The sequence below is a fragment of the Nicotiana tabacum genome, chromosome 10 (genome assembly GCF_000715075.1).
Source record: "Nicotiana tabacum cultivar K326 chromosome 10, ASM71507v2, whole genome shotgun sequence".
Lineage (NCBI taxonomy): Eukaryota > Viridiplantae > Streptophyta > Magnoliopsida > Solanales > Solanaceae > Nicotiana > Nicotiana tabacum.
The window spans coordinates 136,967,948-136,989,179 of record NC_134089.1 but is presented as its reverse complement, the minus strand read 5'-3'; the positions used below and the strand labels follow the sequence as shown (position 1 = coordinate 136,989,179).

Below are 21,232 nucleotides of genomic sequence, written 5' to 3'. Positions count from 1 at the left end.
TTTTCTTGGAGCCAAAGGTCCGTATTTACATAGACGGTAGGGGTCCTGCCTATTGTCTCCAGTGTTGGGTCCAGCTGTTTATTCAAAAATAGCCGGTGGTCATTCAAAAATAGCCACAGTTTCAAAAGTAATTGAAATTTAACCTATTTTCATGTAAATATAAATCTGAACAAAAACATTGTTCAAAATCCGAAAAATACTCCAGCATAATATACTGGAGTTCCAGCATAAGTGTACTGGAACTCCAGTATATTATAATGGAGTTCCAGCATAAATGTACTGGAACTCCAGGATATTATAATGGAGTTCCAGCATAAGTATACCGGAACTCCAGCATAATATACTGGAGTTCTAGTATAACTACCAGACAAAGATGAATATCCAATATTACATGAATTGGTTGTCAAGAATATGATGCATGTGTTGCGGAAGCCAAATGTATAGAGTGTGAATAAGTCACAACTACTATACCAAAAATTATGACAGCCACCAAATAATAAATAAGACAATAAAGCAATAATAAAGGGAACACCAGAATTTACGAGGTTCGGCTAATTTTGCCTACTCCTCGGACACAACCAATATTTTATTCCACTCCAAAAATACAAGTGAAATAATACTAAAGAGAGAAGATACAAATGCCTTAAACAGATGAGAAGGCAAATGAGAGGTGTGTTTCAATCCTAAACATTAGACCTTCTTTTATAGGGGAAAAATCCCCCCAAACTTAACTCCCAACCAATGTGGGACTTTGGCATTTTGCCAAACTTCAACAAATCTCCACCTTGGCAAAATTCCACATTTTCAATTCTCTCTCAATAACAAATTTTGGTTGTGTCTTCATCTTCAATCTTCAGTGTTCAACAATGTTGATCAAATCCAAACAATGTTGAAACTTGACCGCAATCACCACCTTTGTCAGCATATCAGCAGGATTCTCTGTAGTATGAATTTTCTTCACCGTGACTCCACCTTCTTCTATGATTTCTCGTACGAAATGATACCGAACATCAATGTGCTTCGTCCTTGCATGATAAACTTGGTTCTTCGCTAATTGAATAACACTTTGACTATCACAAAAAATTGTGATACCTTTTTGTTCAACACCAAGCTCCTTTAGCAATCCTTGAAGCCAAATTGCCTCTTTTACAGCATCTGTAATAGCCATGTACTCTGCCTCTGTTGTAGACAAAGCAATTGTTGACTGCAAAGTAGACTTCCAACTAACTGGTGCCTTTGCAAAAGTAAACACATAACCAGTAGTTGATCTTCGTTTGTCCATATCACCCGCAAAATCTGAGTCACAATATCCAACTACAGACTGATTGTCTTCCTGCTCAAAAACTAACCCGACATCTACAGTATTATGAATATACCGTAGAATCCACTTCACAGCTTGCCAATGCTCCTTCCCTGGATTGTGCATATATCTGCTAATAACTCCAACAGCTTGTGAAATGTCAGGCCTTGTGCAAACCATTGCATACATCAAGCTACCAACAGCATTTGCGTATGGTACCTTTGACATATACTCTCGTTCAGCTTCATCCATTTGCGACATAGTAGTACTTAGCTTAAAATGGGAAGCAAGTGGAGTACTAACTGGCTTAGTCTTGTCATCTATGCCAAAACGTTGAAGTACTCTCTTCAAATATTCCTTTTGAGATAAACAGAGTTTCTTTGAACGTCTATCTCTAATTATCTCCATGCCAAGAATTTTCTTTGCCTCACCCAAATCCTTCATCTCGAACTCCTTCTTCAGTTGAATCTTCAACTTATCAATTTCTTCCGAATTCTTGGAAGCTATCAACATATCATCAACATATAGGAGAAGATATACAAAGGAACCATCTTTAAGCTTGTGCAAATACACACAATGATCGTATTTGCTTCTCTTGTACCCTTGCCGCAACATAAACTCGTCAAATCGCTTGTACCATTGTCTAGAAGATTGTTTCAATCCGTACAACGATTTTTCAAGTTTGCACACCATATTTTCTTTTCCAGCAACTTTGAATCCTTCTGGCTGAGTCATGTAGATTTCCTCCTCCAAGTTTCCATGTAAAAACGCAGTTTTTACATCCATCTGAACTAGTTCCAAATCCAATTGTGCTACCAAAGCCAACATAATTCTAATGGAGGAATGTTTTACAACTGGAGAAAACACTTCATTGTAATCAATTCCCTCCTTTTGAGCATATCCTTTGGCCACCAATCTTGCTTTGTAGCGAACATCTACTTGGTTAGGAAATCCTTCTTTCTTTGCAAATACCCATTTGCACCCAATTGCTTTCTTTCCCTTCGGGAGATTGGCCAATCTCCATGTATGATTCTGATGAAGGGACTGTATTTCATCATTCATGGAAATCCTCCACTTATCTTCTTCTGAACTTTGGACAGCGTCTTTATAAGTAGTAGGAACATCATCAGCTACAATTGAGGTTGCACAAGCAACCGTCTCTATGAGACGAACAGGTTTCGTTATTGTTCTTTTTGGCCTGCTGGTTGCTATTGATTCAAGTTGTTGTTGAGATTCCTGAGTTGGAATCTCCTCTACTGGCTCTCCTTCCAGAGGGTAATCTTCATTTGTTTCCTCCTCTGCTTCTTGTGTAGGAAAAATAAATTTTCCCTCAAACTCCACCTGCTTAGAAGCACCTTCATTTTGTTTGGTATCTTCTGTTACCTTATTTACCATAGCAAATTCATCAAAGGTAACATCTCTGCTGAATATTACTTTCTTTGTCATAGGACACCATAATCGATATCCTTTGACTCCAGAAGTAATTCCCATAAAAATAGCCTTCTTTGCCCTTGGATCCAATTTTGACTCCGTCACATGATAATATGCAGTTGAGCCAAACACGTGCAAAGAGTTATAATCTACAGCAGGTTTTCCGTACCATTTTTCAAATGGTGTTTTGCCATCAATAGCAGCAGATGGTAGACGATTAATGAGGTGGCATGCATATGTAATTGCCTCAGCCCAAAATTCTTTGCCCAAGCCAGCATTGGACAACATACACCGTACCTTCTCCAGCAAGGTCCGGTTCATACGTTCTGCCACTCCATTCTGTTGTGGTGTATGTCTAACAGTGAAGTGTCGGACGATGCCATCATTTTCACAGACCTTATTGAAATGATCATTTTTGTATTCACCTCCATTGTCTGTGCGAATACACTTGATCCTCCTGCCTGTTTGATTCTCCACCATCGTCTTCCATTTGAGAAAAATTCCCAACACTTCATCTTTGTTTTTCATTGTATACACCCACACTCTTCGAGAAAAATCATCAACAAAGGTTACAAAATAGTGCTTCCCACCCAATGAAGATGTTTTGGAAGGACCCCAAACATCAGAGTGTACATAATCCAAAATGCCTTTAGTATTATGGATCGCTGTACCAAATTTAACCCTTGTCTGTTTCCCTTTGACACAATGCTCATAAAACTCCAAGTTGCAAGCCTTTACTCCTTTTAACAATCCTTGATCTGATAGAGTTTTCAAGGATTTTCCTCCAGCATGTCCCAAGCGCATGTGCCATAGCTTGGTTGCTTCTGCCTCTTTGTCGTCACTGGATGTCACTGTCGCTGTCCCAATAACTGTACTGCCACGATAGCGATACATATTATTATTCTTCCGATTAGCCTTCATTACCACTAGTGCACCGGAGCATACTCTCATCACTCCATTTTCTGCAATGATTTTGAACCCTTTTGATTCTAGGGCTCCCACAGAGATGAGATTCTTCTTCAAATCCGGTACATATCGAACATCTATCAATGTTCTGATCATTCCATCATGGTTCCTTAATCGTATTGAACCAATGCCATATGAGGTAAGAGGGTTGTTATCCGCTGTGTGGACGACTCCATATTCTCCTTCTTGAAATTCCACGAACCAGTCCCTGTTGGGACACATATGATAGCTACAAGCCGAGTCCATCAACCATATGTCTGAAGATGTTGATGACTCTGTTGTAACTAATGAGAAGTCTGAATCATCACAATCAGCTACATTTGAATCCATAATGGCCTTTCCATTGTTATGTTTGGCCTTATTCTTCAACTTCGGACAGTCTTTCTTCCAGTGTCCTTTTTCTCGACAAAAGGCACATTCATCTTTGCTGGGTCTGGATCTTGACTTGGATCTTCCCTTCTTTGTCCTCGTTTGATTTTGAGGACGACCCCTCACAAATAGTGCTTCTCCTTCTCCGCCCTTCTGTTTTTCTCGCTTTCTTTGTTCATAGCTGTACAAAGCCGAACAAACTTCTCTGAGAGAAACTTCGTCATTTCCATGAAGTAGAGTAGTTTCAAGGTGCTCGTACTCATCAGGAAGTGACGCCAACAACATCAAGGCCAAGTCACCATCATCATAAGTTGTATCCATATTTTGCAAATCTGTAACCAACTTATTGAAACTGGTGATATGTTCATTCATCGTGGTACCAGGAACATAGGTGAAGTGAAACAGTCTCTTCTTCATGTACAATTTATTTTGACTGTTTTTCTTCAAAAATTTATCCTCCAGTGCTTTCCATAATTTACTTGCAGAAGTTTCCTTTGTGTATGGATATTTCTGCTCTCTAGCAAGGTAGGATCGAATTGTACCGCAAGCAACACGGTTGATAATTCTCCAATCTTCTTCTCCAATAACATCTGGTTTCTTTTCTTCAATGGCCAGATCTAGCCCTTGTTGAAAAAGGACATCTAGAACCTCGCCTTGCCACATCCCAAAATGTCCGGACCCGTCAAATATTTCGACCGCAAATTTCGCATTTGACACAATTCTTGTCATAAGCGAAGATGCCAATGATGACGTATTGTTGACACTTGATGTAGATTCTTCTTGTTTATTGTCTCCCATCTTTGATACAAATATTATTTAATAGCTGACGACACAAATCAAGATTATTTCCTTTCTGGTGTGGAAGATCAGACTAAGCTGCAACCACAGAGCATACTCAGACAGAACCTTGACTCAGTTACCAAGATAAATCTTTTCTGATGTGGAAGATCAGACTATGCTGCAACCACAGAGCATACTTAGACAGTACCTTGGCTCTGATACCAATTGTTGCGGAAGCCAAATGTATAGAGTGTGAATAAGTCACAACTACTATACCAAAAATTATGACAGCCACCAAATAATAAATAAGACAATAAAGTAATAATAAAGGGAACACCAGAATTTACGAGGTTCGGCTAATTTTGCCTACTCCTCGGACACAACCAATATTTTATTCCACTCCAAAAATACAAGTGAAATAATACTAAAGAGAGAAGATACAAATGCCTTAAACAGATGGGAAGGCAAATGAGAGGTGTGTTTCAATCCTAAACATTAGGCCTTCTTTTATAGGGGAAAAATCCCCCCAAACTTAACTCCCAACCAATGTGGGACTTTGGCATTTTGCCAAACTTCAACAAATCTCCACCTTTGCAGCAAAATAGTGGCTATTTTTCAATGACTTTGCAAACGCTGGCTATTTTTGAATGACCAGTCCGAAAACTGGCTAGCCCGTGCTATTTTTACAAAAATTAACCATTAGAAAGTGACGACTATTCTATTTTGCAGTATTATTACACTCAGCAAGTAATGATATGCCAAGATGCAGTTTCAGATCCATTCAGATAGCATCTGGAATGAAAGGAAAAAATGGGTGAGTTGATTTCCATTATTGACAGAAGCTTAAAGCAAGAGTGAGTAAGTTTATTCACAGCTTACACAGATAAATCAGTCCGAATTAGAAATTAATTTCATATATCTTTCAATGATCATTTCAGGAGACAAATCAGTAAAATACCCCTTCTCTGTATCCAAGCCTTCTTGAGATGCCAGTGTCTCAACATGGTTCTGGACGCGATCAGCTCCAATTTGGTTTGGTTCCAGCAGAATGCAAGCTATCTCAGTTGAGTCCTCACCGTGAAACAGGCCTAAAGTTTGCACGGTGGGTAGGCCTCCACCTCGAGCACTTACCCTCTGAGCAATCCGTCTAGCAGCTGAGAGATCAGTCGACATAATTGGAATGTTGTACATGGCTACCCATTGATGAGCTCCAATCATCACGACCCCTCTAGCTCGAGACACTACTTCTGGTCCTTCATCAGGTTTAACCGGAACCTGCTCTGGTTGAGCCCATCCTGCCCATTGGATGCCCCTGAAGTTAGGCCGGTAATAGCCTAGCTCCCTCCTGATTGTGTCCAAAGCTTTCCCCATTGGGTGAGCAGCAGCATATAAATAAACAGGTACTATATTCAGAGGTGAATCAAGAATTTAAAGTCAGTGGTCAAGAATGAGTGTGATCTTATTATTATACATTTAATGTTCCTTCATATATACACATAGTTTCAGTCTAAAGCGACAGGTTAAGCAGAACCTACAGAACCTACCCCAGATTTGCCTCTGACTGTATTCGTTTGCATTTTCGAGTCAGTATAGCATATCATTTGAAGGAAAAAAAAAAGGTCATTACTAACCTTGAAACCGGTTTCCAATATCAGCTGCAACCTTTTTAGCAAGCCAAGCAGCTTCATCCAATGAAGCTCGCGCCAGTGGATGAATGAGAATGTCATCCACGACACCAAGGCGAGGATGAGCACCCGAGTGCTGCTCAAGATTTATGGCGTCATAGGCTGCAGCAACCATTGCCACGACAGTTTGATGCAAGGGGCTGTAAATAGGGCAGCCTGTGCTGTCATGAATAACATATGATACAAGAGTGTAGTTCACACGATTGTAATCGCGATCCTGAAATTTGTTAATAATGACTGTTTCTGGATCAAGTTTCGCAGCACGCTCAATGGGTTCAAGAGCTTCTTTGTTGCGTGATTCGGATATGTAGAGCTTGCAGCACAGCAGCATTGAATGAATTACATTTTTCTTCTTGTCCTAGCAAATAATGACACTACTATAAATTCAAGGATGATATGGTGCTTCCAGGAAAATGTTTGAAACTCAGAATTTATTTTTGTATTTTGGAACTATATGTCATGCCATTATGCACAATAATGGCAAAATGAGAAGTTTTAAATTTCAAATTTGTTACTTATAATACTTTTCGTGTAATTTCTAAATATCTAAAGTTTAAACTTAAAAGATTAATCTGTATAACTTAGAATGTTACGGCTTAAACTATTTTGTCTAGTAAGCTAATTTGTTGGGAGAACACAACAATCTTTTCCGAGGAAATTACATGAAATGATCTTGGAAATAGGTGCCCTTGAACTTTTGTCCCATGTTTGTCAATAGGCAAATCTTCAAGGTCAAAAGTTAAAATTAAACTTGAAGTTTTGAGCGGGGTCAAAAGTTCAAGACCACTAAGGCTGTCAATTTGGCCCAAGCCCAAATGACCTGTCAACCCGCCTAAGGTTAGGATTGTTATTGACCTGCCCATTTATTGAACTCAACCTATGTTGACCCTACCCATTTAAAGCTGGATTGATTTTTAGCCCAAATTGATTTATGAATAACTTTGACAAAATATCTTAGAAATAAATTTATCTTTTTGTTTCAATTCATAAGAAAACGACATATATTAACTAAAGATTGATAAGAGTTGGGCGGGTTGGGTTATAACCTAAATTTTAGCCCATCTTAACCCAAGTAACTTTTGGACGGATCATTTAACCCGCCCAATTATTGATTCAATCTATTTTAACCCGCCCAAAATTGACCTAACCCGTCCATTTACCCATTTGACACCCCTAAAGACCACGCACTTCCAAGGCCATTCTTGTAGACCACCAATTTTTTTCACAAAAGCAATGGGGCCAAGCCCGTTTTTGTGGATCATTCACTCAGCCCAATTGGAAGCCCAAATGTTAAAGGTTCAGACAAACAAGAATCACGTGTCTGACCAAGATAGTACTAGAAAGGAGGACACGTGTTGGGTGGTCGGTGTCACTTCACTGTTGCAATATCTATTTCTTCTCCACCCTTTTTTCCACTCTTTTAAATTTGTATGCATAAGTAGAAAAAAGAAAACAAAAACTTTGTAAAATTTGACCTTGTGTAAATAGCCAAAGAAATCTTATCTTTTAGTAAAAAAAAAATAGAGTGTGCCATGGGAAATGAGTCGGAATGGTTTGAAAAAAAATAAAAAATAAAAGAATGAAAGAGATAGAGAGATTTTTTTTAAGAAAATAGAAAGATTACTGTACAAATTAAGGAAAAATAGAAAACAAGAACACAGATGCCCCACCAACAAAAAAATGCAGCACTCCCTCTCTATAATGGATGTTCCTAACAATTCATGTCATAACTCATAGTCCCAAGTGATTCATAAATCATAAAACACTAAGAAAGAAAATTCAAAAGTTGAAAGACATTAGCCAGCTGATTTAGACCAAGTGAAAGAACAAAAGTACCATGAAAAATTAGAAATTTTTACACCTACAACATAAAAATTCAGAGTGTCCAAAGGTTACCAAAGGTTCACAAAATGTGCATAGTTTCAATGGAGAGAAAAGAACTAGAGGGGGGAAAAGGTAGAGGAAAAAGGCCAAAAAGGAGAGAAGAGTCCTTACCTTGGACACTGAATTGGAATCCATCTTTTTTAGGCGTGACTTCTGGCTTTAAGTTGAGCTTTTCTTCTATCTTTGTATTTTGTTGATAAATAGTTTCTTGAAGATGATGAATGGAAAGGAGGAAGAAGGTGTTATATAGTATAGGAGGTTTTTGCTTGTAGCTATTGGTTTGATTGACTCAGCAATGATGCTGACACATTACAAATCAAATGTCCACAATCCTAATGGAGAAGGGCATTTCGGTGCTTTAAGTATCAGTAAAAGGGTATTTCGGTGTATAAAATATTTCGCGTTCACGCAGGGTCTGATGAAGGGCCGTACTCAAAGGGTATGATGTAGGCAACTTACCCTGATACAAGTATGGTGGCTGATTCCACGGCTCGAACCCGTTACCTATAAATCACACTGAGACAACTTCACCGTTGCTCCGAGGCATACCGCAATACCAAATTTTCCTAAAATAATCCATAAGCCTAATCCAAAAGCCAAACAACAGACGAAAGAAACCCGCTTTGACAAATTAAAAAAAAATCGACACATGACACATGCTATGTTCAATATTGCTTACTTAGATATCAGCAAGTATTTTTTAGCCTCACATGAAACTGACTGTTTTGATTTCTATTATTATTTAAACATTCTTCTCATATCTTCTTCATTATTATTCGATCATTTAACAAAAAAGAAATACTCTTTGCTGGATTAGAACGATTTTGTCAATCCCCTCTCTCATTTAAAAAAAAAATCTTTTTGACATTTGGCAAAGTTTAATTGCTTCTCAAAATAAAATCAGAGTTATAACACAGTCTACTATTGAACTGCCGCGTTTGCCGAAATTCTGCAATCAGCTGCCGGTACCTTTAATAATGTTGTTATATACTATATAATCAATATAAATATCTATATCTATATTCTATATTATATTAAAAGGAGAGTAGTATGCATTGTGATTAAGCCAAGTGGCAAGCTAAAATGAAGTCACTTGGCAATTTTAGGACAACATTAATAATTAGAAATTATATATAGAAACATAATTAATGGAAGTAGTTTAATGAATCTTATACATAATCTAAATAGATCTTAGACAAATCTAATCTATATCTATATTTAAATTTATATGTATATTTGTATCAATATCTATATCTATATCTATATTTATATATCTATATTGATACACTCATAGATTTTCTTCTATGTTAGCTAGAAATATGGAGGTGAAAAATTAATTAAAAACTATAATAGAAAAAAATATATATAAAGACATAAATTGAGATAACCTATGACTATTTATACTTTGGAGTAAGTTAAAATATAAAATAAAACTAAAAATTACTTAAGATATTAAAGATTTATTGAGTTTAAAAACTAAATAAATTCAAGCAGCAAAATAAGATCTTACATAAAGTATACAAATTAATTATAAGGTAAGAGAAAAATTAAATAATCAACAAAAGATATTTTAATAACAAGAAAAATAAATTCATATTAATATTGATAAATCGTGCAAACGAATATTTTATACGTAAATATTACTACAACATTTAGATATAATATGTTCAAACAATTAAGAAAATATTTTTCTATGATTAATATTTGAATTGAGTTTAGTTAGTTTAAGTTTGAAAGCATACCATAATTTTTTGAAAATACGGTCCAATTAAGAAAATATAATGATAAAAATTATTTGAATTTGATATTAGAAAGTATTTTAATTTTTATCTATATTATATTAGAATGAATGTGGTAAAAATAGATATTAAATTCAAACAAGCTAATAAAATTTCACATGACAATGTAATAATATTAGGTATTTAATAATATAAAATCAATAATAAAGAATAACTAGAAAAAAAAACTAAGATTTTTTACCACAGGAAAAAGTATAAAAATTATTTAAATTTGAGATGAGAAAGTTTTTTATATTATGATAAGAAAAGTTATAATATAAGTCCACATAACTCAAGTATAATAGTAAAATATAAAACTAAAAATATTGAACAATAAAAATAAATTAGAGATAATGTAAGGACATTTATAAATCATAAGTTTACAAAATAATATAAAGTAAATATACAATACTTAAAAATATTATTAAATTTTAAATAATTTAAACTTTTCGAGTAATATTTTTGAAACAAAATAAATATTTATTTTATAATTAAAAAATTATATATTTATCTTATATTATTAAAGAAAAGTAGTTAAGAATGATATTATATAAAGTTATGAGTTAATGAAAAGTCACATAAAACATAATAAGACTATATATTAGATTAAAAATATAGGAAAATTATGTTAACTTATTAGAAATTTACTATTAGAAATGAAAAGAAAAGACTATTTGAATTTAAGATTAGAAAGTTCTTAAAACTACGATGTGAATGCTCAAATTATGAATAATACCACGAAATTGAAGTCTTATTTATGAAAAATAAAATAATAATAAAAAATAAAATTTTAAATTATAAAATAAATTTCTAATATAGGTAATTTTACAAAAATTAAATTTGTATCTTCAAACTAAAAAAGAAAAAAATTATGTAAAGAAGTAAAATGATAGTGAAAACATTACTACAACATTTAGATATAATATGTTCAAACAATTAAAAATATTTTTCTGTGATTAATATCTGAATTGAGTGCACTTAGTTTGACTTTGAATGCATAGCATAATTACAATAATCTACTAGTATAATCTGTTAAATAATTATAAGGTATATAATCTCTCTCTTTTTCGGTGCAAGTTAACGTGGTTAGCTAACCTGCGCTTGGAAGCCATGGGAGGGAGGGGAAGACCTAAGCGGAATCAACAGAAGAATGCCACGGATGAGCAGCGTTCTTCAGCAACTAGGAATGCAGTGATGGAGTTGTTCGTATCTCCAAAAGGGATACGAATCGAAGAACCAGAGGAAAGACCTAAATCGAGAAACATGCAAGCAGAGGAAAATAAAGAAGAAGGAGATCTAGCTAGAAGCAAAGGGAAAATGAAGGAAGAAATGAGTACTCCAACTCCAATGGCGATTACTGCTAGAGGATACGGGACGAGAAGACAAGAGCAAGGGACAAAGAAGAACACGAATGGAACAATACCATGCAATTATGGTACTGTAGAGAAAACTAAAGATGGTGAAAAACAGAATGAAAATAGGACCAAAACATGGGCAAACGTGGTGGTTGGGAACAAATTGGCTATGAAGGGCATGAATCTACAATTTATTGTCCCAATTGTGCAGAATGGTGAGAAAATGGTGAAGTTAGAGGTCGAAGATGTAGAACAGGAGACCGAGAAATGGAAAAGTGCCATTGTGATATACGTGATAGGAGAATCTTCCACTATTGGAGCTATGGACAGATTTGTGAATTCAATGGGTAAGTACTCAATGAAACCTCAGATCTAATATCACAATGAAGATTATTTCATTATACGATTCAACAGTATTGAGGAAAGGGACCAAGTATTGTACTCAGGGCCACATACAATCAATAATCGACCAATTATCATGAAGGTATGGACGGAGGATTTCAATTTACATGATGAAGTCTTAAAGAAAATTCCATTATGGGTTAAGTTACCCAACTTACCCATTAACTGGTGGAGTATGACTGCATTAAGCAAAATAGAAAGTGCCTTAGGTAATCCTATTTATGCTGATGAATGCACGATTGGAGCAATTAGGATCTCATTTGCTCGATTATTAGTAGAAACGAACATCACTAAACCCCTTCCAAGGCAGGTGAAACTACAGGATCCTAAAGGGAAGGAAATGGTACATGAGGTGGAGTATGATTGGGAACCAAAATACTGTAGTAAGTGCTTGAAAATAGGACATGACTGTGCTGAAAATAGGAAGCCAATGCAACAGCTATGCAGCAGAAGAAGGCTAACAAGGGTAGAATGATATGGGTCAGAACTGATAAAGAAGGAGGAAATGAGAATAAGGAAAATGATCAGACGAAAGAAAGTTCAGTCAATCAAAAGACTGAACCAGAACAAGGAAAAAATGAAATGCAAAATAAGGAAGCAGGTTGGATCACAGTGGCAGGCAAATCAACAGCAAGAGTAACCAAAGCTAAGCAATATGAGGGCCAAAGTGTTGATGAAAACAATGGATTCCAGAGCTTGATGATTGACCAAAGGAATGAAGAAGCAGGTACTAGTCAGAGTAGTAGCCAAGGAGTTCTGGGGTATTATCATCATCCTTATTTCATTCCAGTATGAGTGTTATAACTTGGAATGTTAAAGGGCTGAATAAAATGTACAAGCAGAAAGAAGTAAAAGAGTTTGTAAGAATAAATAATAAAGTTGTTATTGCATTAGTTGAACACAGGGTCAAAGATCTGAAAGCCAATGAAATTATAAAAAAGATAGCACCAAGTTGGGAATGGGTGTCTAATGCTAGAACAAAGCAGAAAGGCAGAATATGGGTAATGTGGGATCCTAGAATTTACATATTTGAACCTAGTGAAGTAGATGAGTAGATTATACATGGGCAGATTAGAGTGAAGTGAAAATCAGTTAACTTTAATTTTACAGCAATATATGGACTTCATACCATCAAAGACAGGAAAGCTATGTGGGAGAAGTTGAGACAGATTAATAGCAACCATCAAGGACCTTGGCTTGCAATGGGGGACTACAATGCTGTGCTACATGTAACAGATAGATAGGGTGGAACAGAAGTACAGGACATAGAAATGAAAGATTTTAAGGAGTATATGATGGATATAGGTATGAATGAATTGCAGTATGTGGGAAGGGAATATACATGGATTAATAATCATACATACAGTAGGATAAACATGGGGCTGGTGAATACAGATTGGATGATGATTATGCCTAGTTTGAAAATACAGGTGCTAGAGCCATTAATATCTGACCATTCACCTCTAAAGTTGATGATCACACAGATGCATACAAAGAAAAGCAGGCCTTTCAGATTTCTAAATTGTATTGCAGACCATCCTCTCTTTATTCAGCAAGTTGAAATGGCCTGGAGGAGGGAAGGGAAGCTGGAAAGATGCAAATAGTCTGGCATAAATTAAAGAAGACTAAGGAACTTGTTAAGGAATTAACACAAAGCATTACAAAGGGATTGAAGAAAGAATCAAGGAGGCAAGGAATGAGTTGAAAATAGTACAGGAAAACATGAGTAACAGAATGCAAGACACTAAGTTAATTGAGAAAGAGAAAGTACTGAAGCATAATTTAGAGAAGTGGGTGATGATAGAGGAAAATGTCTACAAGCAGAAATCAAGGGTGCAATGGCTGAAACTGGGAGATTCCAATTCAGGTTACTTCTTTGCACAGATGAAACACAGGAACAATACAAATAGAATCCAAATGTTAACAGATGATATGGAAAGGCAGCTAGTTCTAGATGATGAAATAGAGGCAGAAATCCTAGGCTACTATAGGAAGCTACTAGGATCAAAAGATGATTCCATTCCAGCTATTAATCCTAATGTAATCAAAATGGGAACAATCTTAAGTAGAGAGCAACAAATGCAACTGATCAAACAGGTAACTAAGGAAGAAATAGGAGAGGTATTGGAAGAGATTAATGATCAGAAGGCTCTGGGATATGATGGATTCAATGCTATATTTTTCAAAAGGGCATGGGGAAGTATAGGAGAAGAGGTGACACAAGCTGTTAAGGAGTTTTTTGATATTGCACAAATGTATAAACCAGTGAACTGTATTTCCATAACTCTAATCCCTAAAGTCAAAAGTCCAACAAGTATAAAAGAGTTCAGCCCATATCATGATGCACAGTGATTTACAAGGTGATTTCTAAGGTATTAACTAAAAGACTACAGTGTGTAATGGATGATTTGGTTGATAATACTCATAATGCCTTTGTACCTGGAAGAGCTATCACTGATAATATTATCTTGAGCCATGAATTGGTTAAAGGGTATGGGAGAAAAGGAGTATCACCAAGGTGTATGATGAAGCTAGACATGCAGAAAGCATATGACTCAATAGAGTGGGAGTTTATGGAACAAATATTGCATGCCTTAGCCTTCCCAGCACAGTTTGTCAGATGGATAATGAGTTGTATGGGGACAGTCACATATACTATTCTAATTAATGGGATTCAAACAAGACCCTTTGAAGCAAAAAAAGGTTTAAAACAAGGGGACCCTCTGTCCCCTTACTTGTTTGTCCTTGCAATGGAGTACCTGACAAGAAGGCTAAAAATGCTCAACAATAATCCAGACTTTAACTACCATCCCAAGTGTGCAAAGATGCAAATCTTGCAGTTTGGGTTTGTTGACGATCTTTTACTGTTTTGCAGGGGAGATTTGAAGTCAGTCCAACTATTATTTAATGGTTTTCAAGAGTTCTCAAAAGTATCTGGGCTGAAGATCAACAAGAATAAGAGTTCGTTATTCTGTGGAGGAGTTACACAAGAGGAACAAGATGAAATATTGAGCTTCCTAGGAATACAAAAGGGAGAATTACCTGTGAGATATCTAGGAGTTCTACTAAGCACAAAAAGAATCTCCATAGCATAGTGCCAACCATTGATTGAGAAGATAGCAGGAAGAATAACATTATAGACTACCAGATTTCTATCCTATGCTGGAAGAATACAACTTATCAAAAGTGTCCTATTTTTTGTGCAGACATACTGGGCACAAATATTTGTGTTGCCTAAAAAGATTACAAAGCTAATAGAGGATATTTGCAGGAGTTTCCTATGGACAAGTGAGAGCAATGTGTTTAAGAAAGCTCTACTAGCATGGGAAAAGATTTGCATGCCCACGACAACAGGATGTTTTAACATCATGAATATAACACTGTGGAATAAGGTAGCAATATGCAAACACTACTGGGATCTATGCAGAGAAAAGAATAAGTTGTGGATCCAATGGATTCTTAGCTACTACATTAAAGGAAGAGATGTATGGGGTATTCAGGTGAAGCAAGCATCATGGATGGTGGGAAATATACTAAAAGCACATGAAACACTTGTTAAGGCAGGACTCAACTATGAAGATATTAAGAGAACCAAGAAGTGCAGTATCAAAGAAATATATCACAGGCTGCGGGGTACATTTGAAAAGGTGAGATGGAAAAAAGTAGTATTCTAGAATGCAGGAAGTCCAAGATGGATTTTCCTACTAATATTGACGGCTCATGGTAAGCTATACACGAAGGATAGACTGAAGAAATGGGGTATGCATGTAGAGGATGAATGTGTACTTTGCATAACAGAGAAAGAGAGTGTTCAACACCTTTTTTTTGAGTGTGAATATTCAAAAGCACTATGGAACAGTATGTTAGTTTGGCAAAGAGTTGGAAAAGAAATACAAGGATGGGAGCAAGAGCTGATATGGGCTGTACGCATAACCAAACAAAGGAATCCAAAGTTAAAACTGTTCAAAATGGTACTAGCTGCAACAGTGTACTATGTGTGGCAAGAACGAAATATAAGAATCTTTCAGGCAAAATCAAGGGGATGGGAAGAACTAAGCAAGAAGATTGTGCAAGAAATTCATTGCAGAAGCAACAAATACATAGAAACAAGGTTGAATAGTCTTAATTGGTATCCTTGTATTTGATAGATATATGTTTATGTTAAAGGAGGGGAGGGGAACATAGATGAGCAGGATGAAATGTATGGGTTTAGTATTTCTTGTAAATATTTTTCCCTAGTAAATAAAAAGTTTAATTACCAAAAAAAAAAAATGCATAGCATAATTATTTGAAAATGCGGTCCAGTTTAGAAAATAAAATGATAAGAATTATTTGAGTTTGAAATGAGATTTTTTTTTGAAAATATTACGTAAGAATTAAAATGATAGTAAAATATTATTACAATATTTAGAAATAATGTGATCAAAAAAATTAAGAAATTTTTTCTCTACGATTAAATAAATTTTTAAAAATACAAAATAAATTTCTAATATTGGTAATCTTAATAATTAAAATTAAAAATTAAATTTTATCTTATAGCTAAAAAAGAACAAAAATTTAACTGCATCTAATACAAAATTAATTATTAGAGAACTCAACACATTTGGAACATGATAATCAAATCACTTATGTATTAATATTTTAGACTTATGATTAATATCTGAATTGAGTGCAGTTAGTTTGAGTTTGAATGCATAGCATAATTTTTTAAAAATGTAGTCCAGTTTAGAAAATAAAATGATAAGAATTATTTGAGTTTGAGATGAAACTTATTTTAAAAAAAATATTATGTAAAGAATTAAAATGATAGTAAAAATATTATTACAATATTTAGAAATAATGTGTTCATAAAATTAAGAATTTTTTTTCTATGATTAAATAAATTTTTAAAAATACAAAATAAATTTCTAATATTGGTAATCTTAATAATGAAAATTAAAATTAAAATTAAATTTTATCTTATAGCTAAAAATAAAGAAAATTTAACTGAGGATAAAAGCATAAAAATATATCAAATTTCGAGAATAAAACATTTATTTTTATCACATACTATTAAAAGGATAAAAAGCAAGACATTAATTTAATTATAAGCTAACAAAAAATTATATGATGGTATAATAATATGAAATATTAAACAATACAATAACTATAAGAAAAGAACCAAAAAAAAAATTTACGTAAAAATGATGTGATGAATAAGACATATTTGACTTCCTGATAAAAATAAAGTGATTGTTAGAATTTTATTAAAATAATATGATCCAATGTGCTCGAACAAGACAAATCACAATATGACATGTTTAGTATTCTTTAATATCGACAACGGAACGAAATGAAAGTACTAAAATCAAGGGGTTACGTTGCTACAAATATATGTTAAAATGATTGGTTGTCTACTACGATATTTGATAAATAATTTCATATCCTGCTTCATAATTAAATTCTCATGTTATATAATTTTTATCCGAGAGATATATATTTTAAGGTTATTTGTACATGATTCAAACAACATACATTGCAATTTGAAATGATTTGTCGGCGCATCGCGCGGGTACTAATATTAGTTATATTAAAAGGAGAGTAGTATGCATTGTGATTAAGCCAAGTGACAAGCTAAAATGAAGTTACTTAGAAATTTTAGGACAACATTAATAACCAAAAATTATATATAGAAACATAATTAATGGAGGTAGTTTAATGAATCTTATACATAATCTAAATAAATCTAGACAAATCTAATATATATATCTATATTTAAATTTATATGTATATTTGTATCAATATTTATATCTATGTATTGATCCACTCATAGATTTTCTTCTATGTTAGCTAGAAATATGGAGGTTAAAAATTAATTAAAAACTATAATAGAAAAAAAAATATAAAGACGTAAATTGAGATAGCCTATGACTATTTATACTTTGGAGTAAGTTAAAATATAAAATAAAACTAAAAATTACTTAAGCTATTAAAGATTTATTGAGTTTAAAAACTAAATAAATTCAAGCAACAAAATAAGATCTTACATAAAGTATACAAATTAATTATAAGGTAAGAGAAAAATGAAATAATCAGCAAACGATATTTTAATAACAAGAAAAATGAATTCATATTAATATTGATAAATCGTGCAAACGAATATTTTATACGTAAATATTACTACAACATTTAGATATAATGTATTCAAATAATTAAGAAAATATTTTTCTATGATTAATATTTGAATTGAGTTTAGTTAGTTTAAGTTTGAAAGCATACCATAATTTTTTGAAAATATGGTCCAATTAAGAAAATAGAATGATAAAAATTAGTTGAATTTGAGATGAGAAAGTATTTTAATTTTTATCTATATAATATTAGAATGAGTGTGGTAAAAATAGATATTAAATTCAAACTGGCTAATAAAAATTCACATGACAATGTAATAATATTAGGTATTGAATAATATAAAATCAATAATAAAGAATAAATAGAAAAAAACTAAGATTTTTTATCATAGGAAAAAGTGTAAAACTTATATAAATTTGAGATGAGAAAGTTTTTTATATTATGATAAGAAAAGTCATAATATAAGTCCACATAACTCAAGTCTAATAGTAAAATCAAAAACTAAAAATATTGAACAATAAAAATAAATTAGAGATAATATAAGGACATTTATAAATCATAAGTTTAGAAAATAAAATAAAGTAAATATATAATACTTAAAAATATTATTAAATTTTAAATAATTTAAACTTTTCGAGCAATATTTTTAAAACAAAATAAATATTTATTTTATAATTAAAAAAATTATATATTTATCTTATATTATTAAAGAAAAGTAGTTGAGAATGATATTAAATAAAGTTACGAGTTAATGAAAAACCACATAAAATGTAATAAGACTATATATTAGATTAAAAAATAGGAAAATTATGTTAACTTATTAGAAATTTACTATTAGAAATGAAAAGAAAAGACTATTTGAATTTGAGACTAAAAAGTTCTTAAAACTATGCTGCGAATGCTCAAATTATGAATAATACCACGAAATTGAAGTCTTATTTATGAAAAATAAAACAATAATAAAAAATAAAATTTTAAATTATAAAATAAATTTCTAATATAGGTAATTTTACAAAAATTAAATTGGTATCTTAAAACTAAAAAAGGAAAAAAAATTATGTAAAGAAGTAAAATGACAGTGAAAATATTACTACAAAATTTAGATATAATATGTTCAAACAATTAAGAAAATATTTTTCTGTGATTAATATCTGAATCGAGTGCAGTTAGTTTAAGTTTGAATGCATAGCATAATTATTTGAAAATGCGGTCCAGTTTAGAAAATAAAATGATAAGAATTATTTGAGTTTGAGATGAGATTTTTTTTTTGAAAATATTACGTAAAGGATTAAAATGACAGTAAGAATATTATTACAATATTTAGAAATAATATGATCGAAAAATTAAGAATTTTTTTCTATGAATAAATAAATTTTTAAAAATCCAAAATAAATTTCTAATGTTGGTAACCTTAATAATGAAAATTAAAAATTAAATTTTATCTTATAGCTAAAAAGGAACAAAAATTTAACTGCATCTAATACAAAATTAATTATAAGAGAACTCAATATATTTGGAACATGATAATCAAATAACTTATGTATTAATATTTTAGACTTATGATTAATATCTGAATCGAGTGCAGTTAGTTTGAGTTTGAATGCATAGCATAATTTTTGAAAATGTGGTCCAGTTTAGAAAATAAAATGATAAGAATTATTTGAGTTTGAGATGAATTGTTTTAAACAAATATTACATAAAGAATTAAAATGATAGTAAAAATATTATTACAATATTTAGAAATAATGTGTTCATAAAATTAAGAATGTTTTTTTTGATTAAATAAATTTTTAAAAATACAAAATAAATTTCTACTATTGGTAATCTTAATAATGAAAATTAAAATTAAATTTTATCTTATAGCTAAAAAGAAAGAAAATTTAACTGCATCTAATACAAAATTAATTATAAGAGAACTCAATACATTTGGAATATGATAATCAAATAACTTATGTATTAATATTTTAGACTAATTAAAAGTTACAATTTAAAACAAAATATGACATTATTTTGGTTATAGGTAAAATATTAATATAAAACTAATTAACATTTATAGTAGGGAAGAGAATGTATATTAAAAAGAAAATAGAGGTAGTGTGAGGATACTTATACATTAAATTAATTTTAATATAGATAAATTTAAATTAATTTTAATATAGATAAAATATTACTGACAAATTTAAATTATTAAAATATTATGAATAAGAGGATAAAAGCATAAAAATATATCAAATTTCGAGAATAAAATATTTATTTTTATCACATACTAATTAAAGGATAATAAGAAAGACATTAATTTAATCATAAGCTAACAAAAAATTATATGATAGTATGATAATATGAAATATTAAATAATATAATAACTATAAGGAAAGAACAAAAAAAAAAAGAATTTACGTAAAAATGATGTGATGAATAAGACATATTTGACTTCCTGATAAAACTAAAGTGATTGTAAGAATTTTATTAAAATAATATGATCTAATGTGCTCGAACAAGACGGATCACAATATGACATGTTTAGTATTCTTTAATATCGACAACAGAACGAAATGCAAGTACTAAAATCAAGGGGTTAGGCTGCTACAAATATATGTTAAAAAGATTGGTTGTCTACTACGAGATTTGATCAATAATTTCATATCCTGCTTCATAATTAAATTCTCATATTATATAGTTTTTATCTGAGAGATATATATTTTAAGGTTATTTGTACATGATTCAAACAACATACATCGCAATTTGAAATGATTTGTCCGTGCATCGCGCGAGTACTAATACTAGTACTAGTATATATTAAAGCAAGAAAATTACTATATATAATTGACATTATGGTTAAGCCAAGTGGCAAACTAATAAATGTCAATAGTATATGGTAACTTTATTCTATATTTGACTATGTTATATATATATACACGCACACACACACACTGAATTTGAATTAAACTGTAATTTTGAATTTATAGATAAAGTTTTAAAATTCGAATTTAAATTAAAAATAAAATTTATTTATTTTTTAATTATGTTATCATACTTAATTCGGTTAATGATCATACGTAATCATGTTAGGAACTTTTGTTAATTATTTAAATACTACTTCGCCTCTAGCAAAATAAAAAAAAAAAATACTCCATATAACTATAACGACTTGTTTGGATGGTTGTTACACATCGT

General features: G+C 32.1%; 3 protein-coding genes across 3 annotated transcripts; 2 read left to right on the top strand and 1 right to left on the bottom strand.

Annotated features, from left to right (window-relative positions):
* Positions 1-5,644: 5,644 nt before the first annotated feature.
* LOC107803071 (formiminotransferase cyclodeaminase-like protein) lies at positions 5,645-8,692 on the bottom strand. The gene is made up of 3 exons (XM_016626671.2): positions 8,527-8,692; positions 6,478-6,889; positions 5,645-6,249 (listed from the first exon to the last, which is right to left on the bottom strand). Exons 1-3 carry the CDS (start codon positions 8,548-8,550, stop codon positions 5,735-5,737), a joined length of 951 nt encoding a protein of 316 aa, XP_016482157.1. The 5' UTR covers positions 8,551-8,692; the 3' UTR covers positions 5,645-5,734.
* Positions 8,693-12,026: 3,334 nt separating this feature from the next.
* Positions 12,027-13,554, top strand: LOC142165409 (uncharacterized). The gene is made up of 5 exons (XM_075223971.1): positions 12,027-12,293; positions 12,374-12,677; positions 12,770-12,940; positions 13,061-13,179; positions 13,273-13,554. Exons 1-5 carry the CDS (start codon positions 12,027-12,029, stop codon positions 13,552-13,554), a joined length of 1,143 nt encoding a protein of 380 aa, XP_075080072.1.
* A 118-nt stretch (positions 13,555-13,672) lies between these two features.
* LOC107803069 (uncharacterized) lies at positions 13,673-14,302 on the top strand. Its single transcript, XM_016626669.1, has one exon. The coding sequence runs from the start codon at positions 13,673-13,675 to the stop codon at positions 14,300-14,302; it is 630 nt and encodes a 209-aa protein (XP_016482155.1).
* Positions 14,303-21,232: the final 6,930 nt, after the last annotated feature.

What these genes read in the sequence shown, in the direction of transcription:
- LOC107803071 (XM_016626671.2), bottom strand. Translation starts at nt 8,550, where the DNA reads ATGGATTCCAATTCAGTGTCCAAG. An exon ending in ATTCCAATTCAGTGTCCAAG is followed by an intron (nt 6,890 to 8,526) that starts GTAAGGACTCTT and finishes ATTATTTGCTAG; the next exon opens with GACAAGAAGAAAAATGTAAT. An exon ending in TATTGGAAACCGGTTTCAAG is followed by an intron (nt 6,250 to 6,477) that starts GTTAGTAATGAC and finishes CTCTGAATATAG; the next exon opens with TACCTGTTTATTTATATGCT.
- LOC142165409 (XM_075223971.1), top strand. Translation starts at nt 12,027, where the DNA reads ATGAAGGTATGGACGGAGGATTTCAATTTACATGATGAAGTCTTAAAG. An exon ending in ATCCTAAAGGGAAGGAAATG is followed by an intron (nt 12,294 to 12,373) that starts GTACATGAGGTG and finishes TGCTGAAAATAG; the next exon opens with GAAGCCAATGCAACAGCTAT. An exon ending in ACTACAATGCTGTGCTACAT is followed by an intron (nt 13,180 to 13,272) that starts GTAACAGATAGA and finishes AATGAATTGCAG; the next exon opens with TATGTGGGAAGGGAATATAC.
- LOC107803069 (XM_016626669.1), top strand. Translation starts at nt 13,673, where the DNA reads ATGAGTAACAGAATGCAAGACACTAAGTTAATTGAGAAAGAGAAAGTA.